The sequence below is a fragment of the Rhinopithecus bieti genome, unplaced genomic scaffold, assembly GCF_001698545.2.
Source record: "Rhinopithecus bieti isolate Rb0 unplaced genomic scaffold, ASM169854v2 scaffold_41644, whole genome shotgun sequence".
NCBI lineage: Eukaryota > Metazoa > Chordata > Mammalia > Primates > Cercopithecidae > Rhinopithecus > Rhinopithecus bieti.
This window is the reverse complement of record NW_016817838.1, coordinates 210,743-225,572: the sequence shown is the minus strand read 5'-3', so window position 1 is coordinate 225,572 and position 14,830 is coordinate 210,743. Positions and strand designations below refer to the sequence as shown.

The 14,830-nt window shown below is 50.2% G+C and overlaps 1 protein-coding gene across 1 annotated transcript in view; it reads left to right on the top strand.

Moving 5' to 3' along the window:
- Positions 1-2,007: 2,007 nt before the first annotated feature.
- MACF1 (microtubule actin crosslinking factor 1) overlaps positions 2,008-14,830 on the top strand; it is a gene marked incomplete at its 3' end in the record, with an annotated part of 222,954 nt that continues 210,131 nt past the window's right edge. The window contains exons 1-2 of the mRNA XM_017856132.1: positions 2,008-2,046; positions 2,796-3,067. Of these exons, the coding sequence (XP_017711621.1) occupies positions 2,848-3,067 (220 nt within the window). The remainder of the gene's footprint in view (positions 2,047-2,795; positions 3,068-14,830) is intronic.

Here is a 14,830-nt window from a genome sequence, read left to right as displayed (position 1 = left end):
GGGGGAGCGGGTTGGGCGGCTGCGCCGGCTCTGCTTCAGCCGCTGCCGCTAGGGCGCGGGGGGCGGGGGGCTCGGCGCCGCGAGCTCGGCCATTGTGGGAGCCGCTCCCCTCGGCTCCGCCACGCTCCCCTCGACTGAGCTCCAGCTCGCTGCCGCCGCGGGCCCGTTTTCTTCCTCCTTCGGCTCCCAGGGTAAGGCACGGGGCGCAGGGTTGGATGCAGGCGCCCTACCCAGTGCGCGGGGTGCAGTGATTGATCGCCCCAGGCGACCGCGCCCCAGCCCCCGGCAGCAGGCGGCCGCGGACAGGCGGCTTGACAGGCGCGGGCGCAGCGGCCGTGCGGGCCTCGCACCTGCAGCCCCCGCGGCCGGATCCGGGGAGCAGTGAAGACGCGGAGCTGGGGTTTCCCCTTGCAGGCGCTGCCAGGGTGGAAGGGAGGCGTGTTCCCGGGTAAAATGGGACACGGAGCCCTGCCGGGGCCGGGCGCCGGACCTTCGGAAGCGGGCAGGGCTGGGCGGGGAAGGTGGCTTCCCGGCCCCAGGGCTCGGCCGCTGGCCCCAGCGCCCTGTTGGTTCTCGGTCGCGCGTCCCCGCTCTTTGTCAGCCACGCTTGGCGGGCACGCGGACCCACCCGCGCCGCTCCAGGCTCGCGGGCGCGCCCCTCCTCCACCGTGGGGAAGCGAGTGGGGGCCAGGTGGGGAGGGTCGCAGCGGGTGAGAGCACCTGGTGAGGTGCCTGTCGCCGACCGGCCTGCGGCCTAGCGGGTGGGCTGGGGCATGGGCGGGCGCTCCTGTGAATCTCGGGGATTGATGGAATGACCCAGGTGACCGAGGGTCGGGCGGGAGCCCCGAGGTCAAACAAGTGTTTGTGAGCGGCCGGAGATTGACGGAGTAGAGCCTAAAAGGGACGCTTTCTCCGGGAGGAGGCCTTGGGAGAGCTGGCCTTTGTAGTGAAATGGGTGTCTTGGAGAGGAATGGGCGGTTCTGGGATGAAGCAGGTGGTCCCAGAGAAGGGGCATTTTTTCTGCCCCCGGGCTGAGGGTAGGGATGGAAGCTTGGCCTGAGTTTCCCAGAGGTTGAGGCTGTCACTTCAGCACCTGGCCTGGCACCAGAAGGTAATGGGAGGAGGGGTAAGTGCTAGGATAAAGGGCAAAGCTGTGCCAGGACCCTGGGTCCTTTCCTTTCTGCTTCCTGTGGCTAGATCCCTTCTAGATGTTCCTTGGGAAGAGGGCCCACATGCTGCTGGCACAAGGGGTGCCCTGGCAGGGAGGCTCTGCTGCCCGAAGCTGCCTACAGGCCTCCTACACCGTTTTTATGTTTCTTTTGTTATCTCTTTGAATTCTGTGCTTATGGTGGGGATCTGCCAATGACCCAGGAGGCTGTCTCTGCTCCTTGCTACCTCTAGGCTGAGAATCGAGAATCCCGGAGGAGCTGTGGCCACAGACCCATTGTGTCTAGCTGTGTAGGCTACCTTGCTGTCTCTACATAGTCCTGTGTGCAGGTATTCCCTATAAGGGAAAATCAACAGCTCCTGCCCTCCCTGGACCCTACAGCCAAAGTCAGAGCTGGGTACCCGGGTTGGCTTTGGGACCTGTAGGAAGGCTGGTAGCTGAAGGCACATACCATTCGCGCTCTGATGGAGCCCTTGGGATGGTGGGCTGTGTGTAGCAGATGGTTCTGGGAAGCGAGCTTGACCTGGCTGAGGGAAGGCTGCCCAGTCTGGCTGGTGGAGCCCAGCTGGCCTTAGAGCAATTGTATTTTCACTCAACTCTCTCCACTAGCTAAACTGACCAGAAAAAATGGACTTTCTGTCCTATCCCCCCACCCCATCCTCATGCTGTGCCACTTATTCCCACAACAGCCCTTGGAATAAGCAAATGAACATTTAATCTAATGCCTGCTGGGTGCCATGCATGGCATCAACCAGTGCTACATTTGCATTTGACAATGTTCTTTAAACATCCTCTGAGGTGGAATATTACCCCCATTTTGCAGATGAAGAAACTGAGTCTCAGAGAGGTGAAGTGACTTGCCCAAGATCACGGCAATTGTAAGTGGCCAAACCAGAATTTATACCCAGGTCTGTCTTACTTCCAGTCTAGTACATTTTTTAATATATCTGCTGGAAACAGAGTGGGAGAAACCAGGGAATTTCTGCCTATTCTAGCCCATGGTTTGCTTCATGCCTGCTATTGAGATCATGCTTTAGCTTTTTGAAAATACTTCCCATCTGTTGCCCCACTTTATCCTTATAGCATTCCTGGGAGGTAAGTAGAACAGGAATATAATAATAGGTACTGTGTATTGAGTGCTTACTGGGCAGTAGGCACTATTAAGCACTTTACATGCAGGATTAAGCACTTTACATGCAGAACCCAACCCTGTAGGGCTAGGTTCTAACTATCATCATCCCCATTTTGTAGATGAGGGTGCTGAGGCTCAGAGAGATTAAATGGCTTCTCCAGGGTCACACAGCTAGTAAATGGAGTAGAATTTAAACCCACAGCGTTCTGTCATGGGATCTGTGAGCTTAATCCTCCAAATGTGCCAAATAGCGATAATAATAGTTCCTAGGAATAGGAGCTAACTTTTACATGATGTTTTAAGATTTATAGACATCATCACATATAATATCCCCCAAACCTCGTGAATTAGTTTTGGGATGTATTATCTTCATCCCATTTTCCAGGTGAAGAAACTGAGGTACAGATAGGCAGGACTAGAACCTCTGCTTCCCAAGTCCCAGTGTTCCTTATGGGATCCCTTTTGTCTGCTCACATTCAACCCTTTCTCCTTCAGATCACTTCTCCCTGGGCTCCCAGGCCCTCCTGCGGCAGCCCCCACCTGGGCCATGTCTTCCTCAGATGAAGAGACGCTCAGTGAGCGGTCATGTCGGAGTGAGCGGTCTTGTCGGAGTGAGCGATCTTACAGGAGCGAGCGGTCAGGAAGCCTGTCTCCCTGTCCCCCAGGGGACACCTTGCCCTGGAACCTGCCACTGCATGAGCAGAAAAAGCGGAAAAGCCAGGATTCGGTGCTGGACCCTGCAGAGCGTGCTGTGGTTAGAGTCGCTGGTAAGAGAGGACCCCAGCAGGCTGGATGCTGTGGGTGTGAGGGAGGAATGGGCCAGGGTGCAGCAGCCGTGTGGGGAGCCGAGGGGTCCTCACCAGGGTTTCTGACAAAGCAGCCATAATCTGATTTGTTATTATTATTCTTGGAAAGATGTTGAAATAACATTAACGAGAAACCCCAAAGAGGAAAATCTGCCACCTCTGTGCTCACATGAGACCTGTTTTCATTTCTGCACCTTCTTCCCTGTCTTTGTCTCCATTCAATTATATTTTCTATGCAGTTGCCTTCATGGCTTAGGTACCATTCTGCATCTGACTCTTTTCAGTTACTCTTATATTAAAAAGATTTTCCATATTGCACTTTAGACTTTATAGTTACCATTTCTAAAAACTGTCTACTATTTCATGATTTTCTAAATCCTACTCTTTTTTCACTTTTTGACTATATTAGACGATGCTGCTGAGAACATGGTTAAGAATGATTTGACTTTTGTTATTTCCTTATAATGAAATCCTTGGAGACCACAGTTTTACTTGTATTGCCTTTCAAAAGTGGTGTACATGCTGACCTTTAACACAGTGTGAAGGCTGGGGCTACCTCCTGTGGTGGGATGTGCCCAGCTGTTTGCCAAGCAGCAGTGCAGTGCAGTAGTTATGAGTGTAAGCTTTGGAATCAGAGAGGGTAGGGTGCTGGATTGTGGCCCTGCCACTGACCAACTGTGTGACTCTGGGCAAGTCCCTTATTCTATCTCCTTGTCTTAAGAATGCCCACTGTGCAGGGATGCCTTGAAGGTGAGATGAGATAATGTGTGGAAAGCCCTTAGCACAGTTTTTTGGCTCAATAAAGGAGATGCTTCCACTGAAGGCATCCACAGCTGCCTCCCCGAAGTGTGCGCAGCATCTCAGCAGGGTGTTGGTGCTACAGTACAGATAGGAAGATAGAGCAGTGCCTGCAGCTAATTCAGTGACATCACCCGCTTTCAAGCCGTCACCAAGGCCTGTACTGCTACCTTCTTTGTGTCCCTCACATAATACAGCCACCCCCTCCACTGTGTCGTTTCTCACCTGGACCTTCCAATGAGCATTTAATAGCTCTTCCTCTCTTAGTCTTGCCACTATCCTCCACATGACTAATAGAGTATTATTTTTCTAAAATACAAACCTCAATAACACATATTCTATTTTATGAAATGAAGTTTTGCCTGTACAACACTTCATTAAAAATACAATAAAAAATAAAATAAAATACAAACCTAATTATATTACTCAGCTGCTTAAAAACCACCTTTGGCTCCGAATTTCCTGCGGAATAAAGGCTTCAGCATAAAGACCAATCAAAATTACTTACCTCCTCAGCTTCACCTGCCACCACATCTACCCCCAATTTCCCTGCCACAGTACACTGTAACTTGCCCCCCAAAGGGATGCATCTTGCAGGATGAAACCACCAAGCTTTAATTTTCTTCTCTGCAAGATGCTGGTAAACCCTCCTCCTCTTTTAGGTGCCGCCTCCTCTGTCCTTAATGCCCCTAGTGGTATCCAAAGCTTCCTCCTCCGCTCTAACAGTCATACTTTTCTCTCCTCCATGTTCCCTTGTTCAATGTAGCAGTTAACCCACAGGGTGCCCATCACTCCCTTAGAACAGTGAGCAATTTGGGACGTGTCTTATGTTTTGAGTCCCTGAGGGCTGCACAGGGCCTTGTGCATGCTAGAGATCGACTGGTATTGAATGACTGAATGAATGCTGAATGAGTGTTTTGAGGATATTATGTGATGTGACAGATTGTGATCCAGAAACAGGCACTGAGCTGTAACAGAAAGTTAGAGAAAGGCTTATGTGGGCTCAGGTAATCAGGAAAGGACTTTAGAGGGAGTGAGCTCCAAGTGAGGAGACAGCAGTGGGGCCTGGAACTCAGGAGGGAGAGTTTGAGCTCTTTCTAGTGGGCAACGAGGAGTCCTTGGAGGAAGTCCTTCTCAAAACCTTTGGGCCTGCAGCATCAGCCAGTAACAGAATTTTAGAGCTGTCCCTAGGGTGCAGGAAGGGCTTTACTTGTCCCCAGTCTTGAAGGGCCATAACTCAGGGCCCTGAAGACTCGTAAACCTCTTTCTCCTGAAGACAGAGTGGGCTGTCTCATTCTTCCTTCTTTATACGCTCTGCCTCCATCACTCATCACTCATGCATACTTAGATCGCTTTGTGATGATTTCCACTTCCAGTCTTCTCTGAGGAGGCCCACGGGATGATTTGCCTGCTGCTTCAGATTTGGAGTCCAGAATAGAAGTGGAGTGGACTCAAGGAGGCTTAATTTTACACAGGCAAGGCTCCTAAGGACCCTGCTGGGTCAACTGAGCAAAGGGATGGCAGGTGCTGCGCTGTGCTGTGTTTCTGGCGTAGATGCTGATCTCCTTTGCATCCTGACACTGCTGAATGCCTCTTTTGAGGAGGGGGCTGGGCCAGTGAGGCTGAAAATGGGGAGACTGCCATGGTTAAAAATAACTTGTGCACTGCAGTTGGGCGTGTTTCTTTAGCAGGAGAGGAGAGAAGCAGCAGAGACGAGGCGGGACTGCGACTTTAGGGTCTTGCTGAAATCTTCATGTGATTTTAGAATGCTGTGGGGGCTCCACCAGAGTAATGGAAAAGGCAGCCTTAACTCTGCAGGAACTCCTTCACAGGAGGTGCAGGAGGGGCATGTCTGGGAGACCCCGGATGCTCTGAAGCTCTCTGAAGCAGAACTTTAATTGTGGGAGGAAATGAAATCAGTCTTACACTGGAAGCCAGCTGTGGCCTGTGCAATTTTCTCCTCCCCCTGGATCTTGCTTATGAAGCCAAGTGGGGGTGTCTGAATCACTCTTACCAAATAGACAGCTTCCCTTTCCCTGGCCCACTCCGTGTCCTGAGCTGGTCTTAGGGCCTCGCCCTTGCTTGAGAGGCCCGTTGGGGCAAGCCTGGTGGTCACACATGTCAGAATAGAGAGGGATGTTGGGGCTGAGAAACCTGCTGATTTCAAACAGGTTTTAGGGTGCTGAACCTTGTTCTTCCTCCCATCTTCCTATTCTCATTCTTTCCCTCCATTTGTTTCTCCTTCTTCTTTGCCAGCCATATTCTCCACTCCCTAAGCCCAGCCACATTCAAATGTAACAAGAGTCACTAATGAAAGTGTCTTGTTTCTGTTTATCAGCTTTATGGTTTACACAGAGATTTCAAAATAACTCTGTTAGGCAGGACATATGTTAGCATCCGAGGCTCAGAGGGTTTAAGGGACTTGCCTATAGTTACACAGGACTGGTAAACACAGATCTTCTAACTCCAAGTACATTGCTCTTTCTTTTTATTGAGACAGAGTCTCACTCTGCCACCCAGGCTGGAGTGCAGTGGCGCGATCTCAACTCGCCGCAACCTTTATCTCCCGGGTTCAAGCAATTCTCCTGCCTCAGCCTCCCAAGTAGCAGGGATTACAGGCGTGTGCCACCATGCCCAGCTAATTTTTGTATTTTTAGTAGAATGGGGTTTCACCATGTTGGTCAGGCTAGTCTTGAACTCCTGACCTCAGGTGATCTGCTTGCCTCAGCCTCCCAAAGTGCTGGGATTACAGGAGTGAGCCACTGCACACGTCCCTGTACGTTGTTATTTCTATTTCCTTAGGCAATACCTGGCAACCAGGCCAGTCTGAATCTTCTGTAGTTGACAGTCTAAATCTCCACACTCATCTGAGAGACTTGGTCACTTCCGGGAAAGGTCTCAGGATCCTGGTCTATAGAAACAGGAAAGGAGAGAGACAAAGATCTTAGAAAATTTGCCTCTTCCCCTCTGGCTTTCTGTCTTTAGTGAAGAGCAGTAGAAACATTCTTACTTAATGGTGGGGAGCAACAAGAAAGTGGGGCGCTAGGGAGCTTAGTCTAGCAAGGAGTACAACCCCAAAGGGTAGAAACAAAGAGAGGAAGAAATGATGTATCCCTTGGGACCTGTGAGGAGTATGTTGAGAACAGGGTACAAGACAGGGTGTCACATGGCTGTACACTGCACAACCTTGGGGGTGTGATTCACATCACATTTGTTGTCATTGCAGATGTGTACATTTATTATTACAAGTTTCCTGCAGATGGCAGTAACACATCTTGAAGAAGGGCTCATGTTTGGGCTAGGGCACAGTAGGGTGCAGGAAGGTTCCACCATCTACCCATCAGTGAGGTATTCATTTGTCTAACATCACATAATCAGGACCCTCCCTGTCCTTGGCATTGATATTCAAAGATGACTGAAGATGTGGTCCCTTCTGCATGGAACTCAGTCTAGTGGAGAGGATAGAAGGGAAAAAGGCCGGGTGCAGTGTCTCATACCTGTAATCCCAGCATTTTGGGAGGCCGAGGCAGGAGAATCGCTAGAGCTAAGGAGTTCAAGACCAGCCTAGGAGACCCTGTCTCTATTTTTTTTTTTTTTTTTTGAGTAGTTAGAAGGGAAAAAATAATTATATCCCCATATGTGTTGTGAAAAAGGGGAGTGCAGTGACCCAGAGCTAAGGATTGGACCCCTCTCTGGTTGTTCATTTATTCATTCATTCAACTAAAAAAGGGATTAAGCTATGTGCCAGTAGAAAGCATCTATGGGATTCATTCCTGGGAGTATCAGCAAATGCTGCTGAAATGATCATTCCCAACATCTGCTCCATTGTGGCCTTCTAGTCAGATGGCAATTGTCTCTCTGCACAGCCCTTGTTTCAGTTGGCTTTATATTCACGTTCATTGTTCCCATGTTCATTTCTCTCACCAGCTCTGGAGCTCTCTGTAGTCAGGAGTCCCATCTTACCCTTTTTGCCCCGGGACAGAGAGTCATGAGAGCACTACCTGGTCAAAAGCTGGAGCTTACTCCTCTGGGCCCATGTGTCTCTCCTCCAGGTTGGGAGCTCTGAGAAGACATCTCACAGGCACCTCTCTGCTCATTCATTCATTCAATAAAAAAATGGAGTAAGCTCCTGCCACGTGCCAGGCACTGTGGAGACAACTGAATCTGGAGTCACAAGACTTAGGCAAATGACTTTGCTTCTTGAATCCTCAGTTTCCGTATCTGTAAAAGGGAGATGGTGATAAAGGGTGTAAAAGGGAGATGAATGAGAATCAGAATGTGCTGGAAAAACACAGGTTCACATGGCCTGTTACTGCACTTAGCAGTGTCATTCCTTGTAACCTCCCTGGCAGCCAGATGAGGCAGTGGAGACTCAGGGGGCCAGCAGTTTCCCAGGCCAGCAAAGAAGGGGCCCAAGCCTCTTATTTCTGTCCCCTTCTTTTGTTCTTTAGGTCTTTGTCAGGGAGCAGATGGAAGTGGCTTATTCTGGCCAAGCTGTGAGTGGGAAGAAGGGAATGCAGGGATGGGAAATGGAACCCTAAAGACAATCTAATTGGGAATCCTTACTCCTGAGCTGGCAACCTTCCTTGCCCTGAGGCTCTTCGAGTTTTGTATCCAGGAAGGCTCCTCCTCCTTCCCAGCTTCTCTTTTTCCTCCTGGCGGTGTCCTCAGAGTCTCTGGCCCTGTCCTGGAGCTTGGTTTCAGTAGCAGGAGAGATGAGCAGAGGAGAGTGCCCTGAAAGTGGGGCAGAATGAATTGTAGCTACACACCACCAGCTCAGCTCCAGCTCTTTGAAAGTAAATCTGGGTCACATTAGCTGTGGGCTGGAACATGACCACGTGGGCAGAATTCTGTGCAGGCAGCAGAAAAGACAGCCAATCTGTCCTTTCTCTGAGATGCAGGGCCCCTGTGGGACCCCAGATGGTGAGGGAAGGTGGTTTCTGGATTGCAAGGTGTAATGTCGTCTTAACGCCATCATGCTTTTCTAGTGGCTTCCTAGGTGACATAGAGAAAGGTATGGAATGGCAGTTTGGCTCATGCCTTTCTGTTTGTTATGGGTATGCTGAAGGTAGGAATGCAGAGGAAGGACTGGTTACTTTGGGGACTGTGGAAGGCCATCATTTCTCAGTCTCTTGGGCTCAGGGGTTAGATGCCACCAGAGTAGCTGACACTGCAGCAAGATCTAGGACTGCACTTGTTCTTTATTTCAGCAATACTGCCCTTGAGGAAAGGTCTGTGAACAGATCCATCATCACTAAAATGTTATATGGATGCTGGCTGGCCTCCTCTTTCTGGTTGCTGTGGCTAGGGCCTGCCATGATTTGGCCCTGCCACTGCCTGTTGCCACCTGTCAGTTAGAAGCCTGCCAGCCTCTTCTTCTGTCTTGGCTTTCCTGTAGGAGCAGAATGGGTGCTCCTTGCTGGAATCTCTGCCTGGATGTGGGATGCTGCTACAGGGAAGGTCTGAAGTCCCTATAACTTGAAGGGTGATGATTATGGGCTGAAGCTTTTGTCCTAAGCTGTGCCTCACCCCTACCCCAGAAGATATCAGGCTTTGCCTTGTGGTCAGGGGAGGATTCTGCCTGGGGCCTCAGTGCATGTCTCCAGGGATGCCCTCCCCGGCTTATTCACACATTTCCTCATGTGCTCACTCTTCCATTCATTCATGCAAAGGACTGGCTTTGGGAGTCAGCTGGAGTCCTAGTTTCCATTGCTCACTTACTAACTGGGTGACCCTGGGATGTTAGTAACCTCATTGAGCCTTAGTTTCTTACTGTTAAAATGGGGGAGCAAGAGCACTACCTCAGAGACTTGCACAGTAGATTAAATGAGGTAGCTGGGAGTAGGATGCTTGGCCCAGTACCTGCTATATAGTCAGCCCTTAATACTTTTTTTTTGAGACAGAGTCTCGCTTTGTCGCCAGACTGGAGTGCAGTGGCGCGATCTTGGCTCACTGAAGCCTCCACCTCCCAAGTTCAAGCGATTCTCCTGCCTTAGCCTCTGGAGTAGCTGGGACTACAGGTGCGCACCACCACGCCCAGATAATTTTTGTATTTTTAGTAGAGATGGGTTTCACCATGTTGGCCAGGATGGTCTTGATGTCTTGACCTCGTGATCCGCCCGGCTTGGCCTCCCAAAGTGCTCGGATTACAGCCACTGTACCCGGCTGCCCTTGATACATATTGGCTCTTTTCATTAGTATCATTAATTCACTCATACATTTGTTCATAGATTCATGAATGTGCTGATTTATCCCCTTGCTTATTCACTGATTACACACTTGCTTATTTAACAAATATCCCTAGGGCTACTTTGTTCTAGGCTCAGACTGCACTTCAGAGCCCAGCTTCTGCCTATGAAGACAGTTAGAATGCGGCATGAGCTGAGCTACGGTGCAAGTCCAAAGAGTTCTGAGGAAGTTCTGGAAGGGAAGGGACTTCTACTCCTGCCCCTCCCTGGCTTAGAGCAATGATAGCATTTCTTCTGGAGCTGGGAAAAGAAATACGAATTAGCCAGGACAACCTGAAGAGACAGGGCACTTCCCGGTGGTTTGCATCTATTCTTGCTCTCCTTTCTTTGGCTTTAGTAGGAAGGAAAGAAGGAAAATGAAGAGAGAAGAGCTGGTGAGAATTAGGAACTAAAGAATCTAGAGGGTGGTTTGGGGAGTCTCCGGACTCAGTTTAGGAGCGCCTGAGAGCTGGTCCCAGCTGGAATCCTCCGGTGAATGATAGCTGGTAAAGTCACTGTGTAGAGTCCTAGATGTGTGCCCGGCATTTTACATACATCATTTAATCCTCATAGAACCCTGGGAAGTAGTTGCTATTCTCAACAGAAATGTTAAGGAACTTTTCTGAGGTTATACATTGACCAAATAATGGAGCTGGGATTCAGCATTACTTAATGTGCATGGCGCCCCCTGGCCCTCAACATGTACAATATGCCCTTTGGAGTTGATTCAAGTGCTGAATTTCGGGTCTGCCTAACTCCAAAGCCCTGGCACTTTTCAGGATATTTCAAACATGCTAAAGTAGTGAGACTAGTACAATGAACTCCCATCACGCAGAAACAAGAATGGTCACTTCATGGCCAATTTTATTTCATTCATACGCTCCTGTCAGTGGAAAAAACACAGTTCCTGTTGTTTCTTTTTCTTTCTTTTCTTTTTTTTGAGACGGAGTCTCACTCTGTTGCCCAGGCTGGAGTGCTGTGGCACCATCTCAGTTCACTGCAACCTCCGCCTCCCGGGTTCAAGTGATTCTCTGCCTCAGCTCCCCAAGTAACTGGGATTACAGGCACCCGACACCATGCCCGGCTAATTATTTTGTATTTTTTAGTAGAGACGGGGTTTTACCATCTTGGCCAGGCTGGTCTTATACTCCTGACCTCGTGATCTGCCCACCTGGGCCTCCCAAAGTGCTGGGATTACAGGGTGAGTCACCGCGCCCGGCCAGTTCCTGTTTTTTTTTTTGGAGACGGAGTCTCACTCTGTCGCCCAGGCTGGAGTGCAGTGGCCGGATCTCAGCTCACTGCAAGTTCCGCCTCACAGGTTCACACCATTCTCCTGCCTCAGCCTCCCGAGTAGCTGGGACTACAGGCGCCTGCCACCTCGCCCGGCTAGTTTTTTGTATTTTAGTAGAGACAGGGTTTTACCGTGTTAGCCAGGATGGTCTCGATCTCCTGACCTCGTGATCCACCCGTCTCGGCCTCCCAAAGTGCTGGGATTACAGGCTTGAGCCACCGCGCCCGGCCCAGTTCCTGTTTTTCTATTCTCTTACTCAACAATCAACACAGAAGACTTCTGTGACCCCAATATATGAGGGGATTTCTCCCCGCCAGCAAGTTAAACAATAGTTCTGCAGTGGACACCAGCGGGGTGTCCCCAGTTTAATTATGACACTGTCTATCTGGAAATAGCATCAGAGTTCACAGTTTGAGGGTTCAGTCTCCAAGACATTCCTCCACTCCACTACTTTTTTTGGCGGGGGAGACGGTGTCTTGCTCTTGTTGCCCAGGCTGGAGTGCAATGGCGCAATCTCTGCTCACTGCAACCTCCGCCTCCTGGGTTCAAGCGATTCTCCTACCTCAGCCTTCCAAGTAGCTGGAATTACATGTGCGTGCCACCATGCCTGGCTATTTTTTTTTTTTTTTTTTTTGAGACGGAGTCTCGCTCTGTCACCAAGCTGGAGTGCAGTGGCGTGATCTCAGCTCATTGCAACCTCTGCCTCCCGGGTTCAAGTGATTCTCCTGCCTCAGCCTCCTGAGTAGCTGGGACTACAGGCACGCGCCACCACGCCTGGCTAATTTTTGTATTTTTAGTAGAGATGGGGTTTCACCTTGTTGGCCAGGATGGTCTTAATCTCTTGACCTTGTGATCCACCCACCTTGGCCGCCCAAAGTGCTGGGATTACAGGTGTGAGCCACTGCGCCCGGCTGAGGGATTCTTTCTTTTCTTTTCTTTTCTTTTTTTTGAGACAGAGTCTTGCTCATTTGCCCAGGCTGGAGTGCAGTAGTGTGATCTTGGCTCACTGCAACCTCTGCCTCCTGGGTTCTCCTGTCTTAGCCTCCTGAGTAGCTGGGATTACAGGTGTGTGCCACCATGCCCAGCTAATTTTTGTATTTGTAGTGGAGGCGGGGTTTCACCATGTTGGCCAGGCTGGTCTCAAACTCCTGACCTCAGGCGATCCACCTGCCTCGGCCTCCCAAAGTGCTGGGATTACAGGCATGAGCCACTGTGCCTAGCCCACCCCACTCCACTTCTAATGCCAATCACAAGACCCAAATTGTTTTTACCTGTGCTTCTGACTGACTGGCTATAAATGGGGTGCTGGCTGGGTGCAGTGATTCATACCTGTAATCTCAGCATTTTGAGAGGCCAAGGTGGGAGGATCGCTTGAAGCCAGGAGTTCGAGACCAGCCTGGGTAATATAGTGAGACCCTGTCTATACAAAAAATAAAACGAAGTTAGCCAGGCAGGAGAATCGCTTGAACCCGGGAAGTGGAGGTTGTGGTGAACTGAGATGAAGTGCGCCATTGCACTTCAGCCTGGGTAAGAAGAGTGAAATTTTGTCTCAAAAAAAAGAGAGAGAGAAGGAAAGAAAGAAATTAGCCAGGCATGGTGGTGTGCACCTGTAGTACCAACTACTCGGATGCTGAGGTGGGAGGATTGCTTGAGGCTGGGAGGTCGAGGCTGCAGTGAGCTGAGCTTGTGCACTGTACTCTAGCCTGGGCTACAGAGTGAGACTGGATCTCAAAACAAACAAAACAGAAACCAGAAAACACACAGAGGATACAGGTGAAGAGATGCAGAGGGCGAGGGCAAGGTATGGAAGAAGGAATGTGGAGCTTCCATGCCCTCCCTTGTATGCCACCCTTCACGAATCTTCACGAGTTCAGTTATCCTGGAAGCTCCCTGAATCTTAGGCCTTTCATGGAGACTTCCTTGGGTAGGCATGATTGACAACCATGTAGAAATGTGATTGGGTAAAAAGGGTATGGTCTAACACTAACAGTGTGGAAACCCAGCAAAGCCTGGCTGTTCAGATTTTTCTTGGATTTTCTGTGCAGCATTCCTTCCCCCAGGATATGGGGCAAGACTCCTGAAATAGGGCCTCATGATTAGTCAGAAATGTGGGGGAAGGCAGCTGGGCGCCATGGATCATGACTGTAATCCCAGTACTTTGGGAGGCTGAGGTGGGCAGATCACGAGGTCAAGAGATCGAGACCAACTTGGCCAACATGGTGAAACCTTGTCTCTACCAAAAATACAAAAAAATTAGCTGGGCTTGGTGGTATGCACCTGTAGTCCCAGCTACTCAGGAGGCTGAGGCAGGAGAATCACTTGAACCCAGGAGGAGGAGGTTGCAGTGAGCTGAGATCACACCACTGCACTCCAGTCTGGCAACAGAGTGAGACTCTGTCTCAGAAAAAAAAAAAAAAAATTGTCGGGGAAGCCTGAGAGTGGTGGCTCACACATATAATCCCAGCACTTTGGGAGGCCGAGGAAGGAGGATCACTTGACGCCAAAAGTTCAAGACCAGCCTGGGCAACATAGTGAGACCACCATCTCCACACACACACAAAAATTAGTCAGGTGTGGTGGTGCATGCCTGTAGTCCTAGCTAATCGGGAGGCTGAGATGGGAGGATCCCTTGAGCCCTGGAGGTCACTGCTGCAGTGAGCTATGATTGTACCACTACACTCCAGCATAAGCAACATAGTGAGACCTTGTCTCTACAGAGAATCAAAAAATAAGCCAGGGGTAGTGGCACATACCTGTGGTCCCAGCCACTCAGGAAGCTGAGGTGGGAGGATCATTTGAGCCAGGGAGATTGAGGCTGCAGTGACCCGTGACCATCATCCAGCCTGAGCGACACAGTGAGACCCTGTCTAAAAAAAAAAAAAAAAATTGCAGGGAAGATTGAGTCCTGCTTTGGGAGGAAAAAGAAACAGGTGAGCCGGGCGCGGTGGCTCAAGCCTGTAATCCCAGCACTTTGGGAGGCTGAGGCGGGCAAATCACGAGGTCAGGAGATCGAGACCATCCTGGCTAACATGGTGAAACCCCGTCTCTACTAAAAAAATACAAAAAACTAGCCGGGCGAGGTGGCGGGCGCCTGTAGTCCCAGCTACTCGGGAGGCTGAGGCAGGAGAATGGCATAAACCCGGGAGGTGGAGCTTGCAGTGAGCTGAGATCCGGCCACTCCATTGCACTCCAGCCTGGGCGACAGAGCGAGACTCCGTCTCAAAAAAAAAAAAAAAGAAACAGGTGAAAGGAGGGCAGAAGGTCAGAAAGATTGTTTTCTAAGACTTGCTTTGCTTCTGAGGTCTACAGTGCCTCAACATTATAGCAGAAAACTATGACAAGGGCGCTATAGAAGTTATGAGCCAGGAACTGTGGACAAAAAACTCATATATTACAACCCCACTTCTC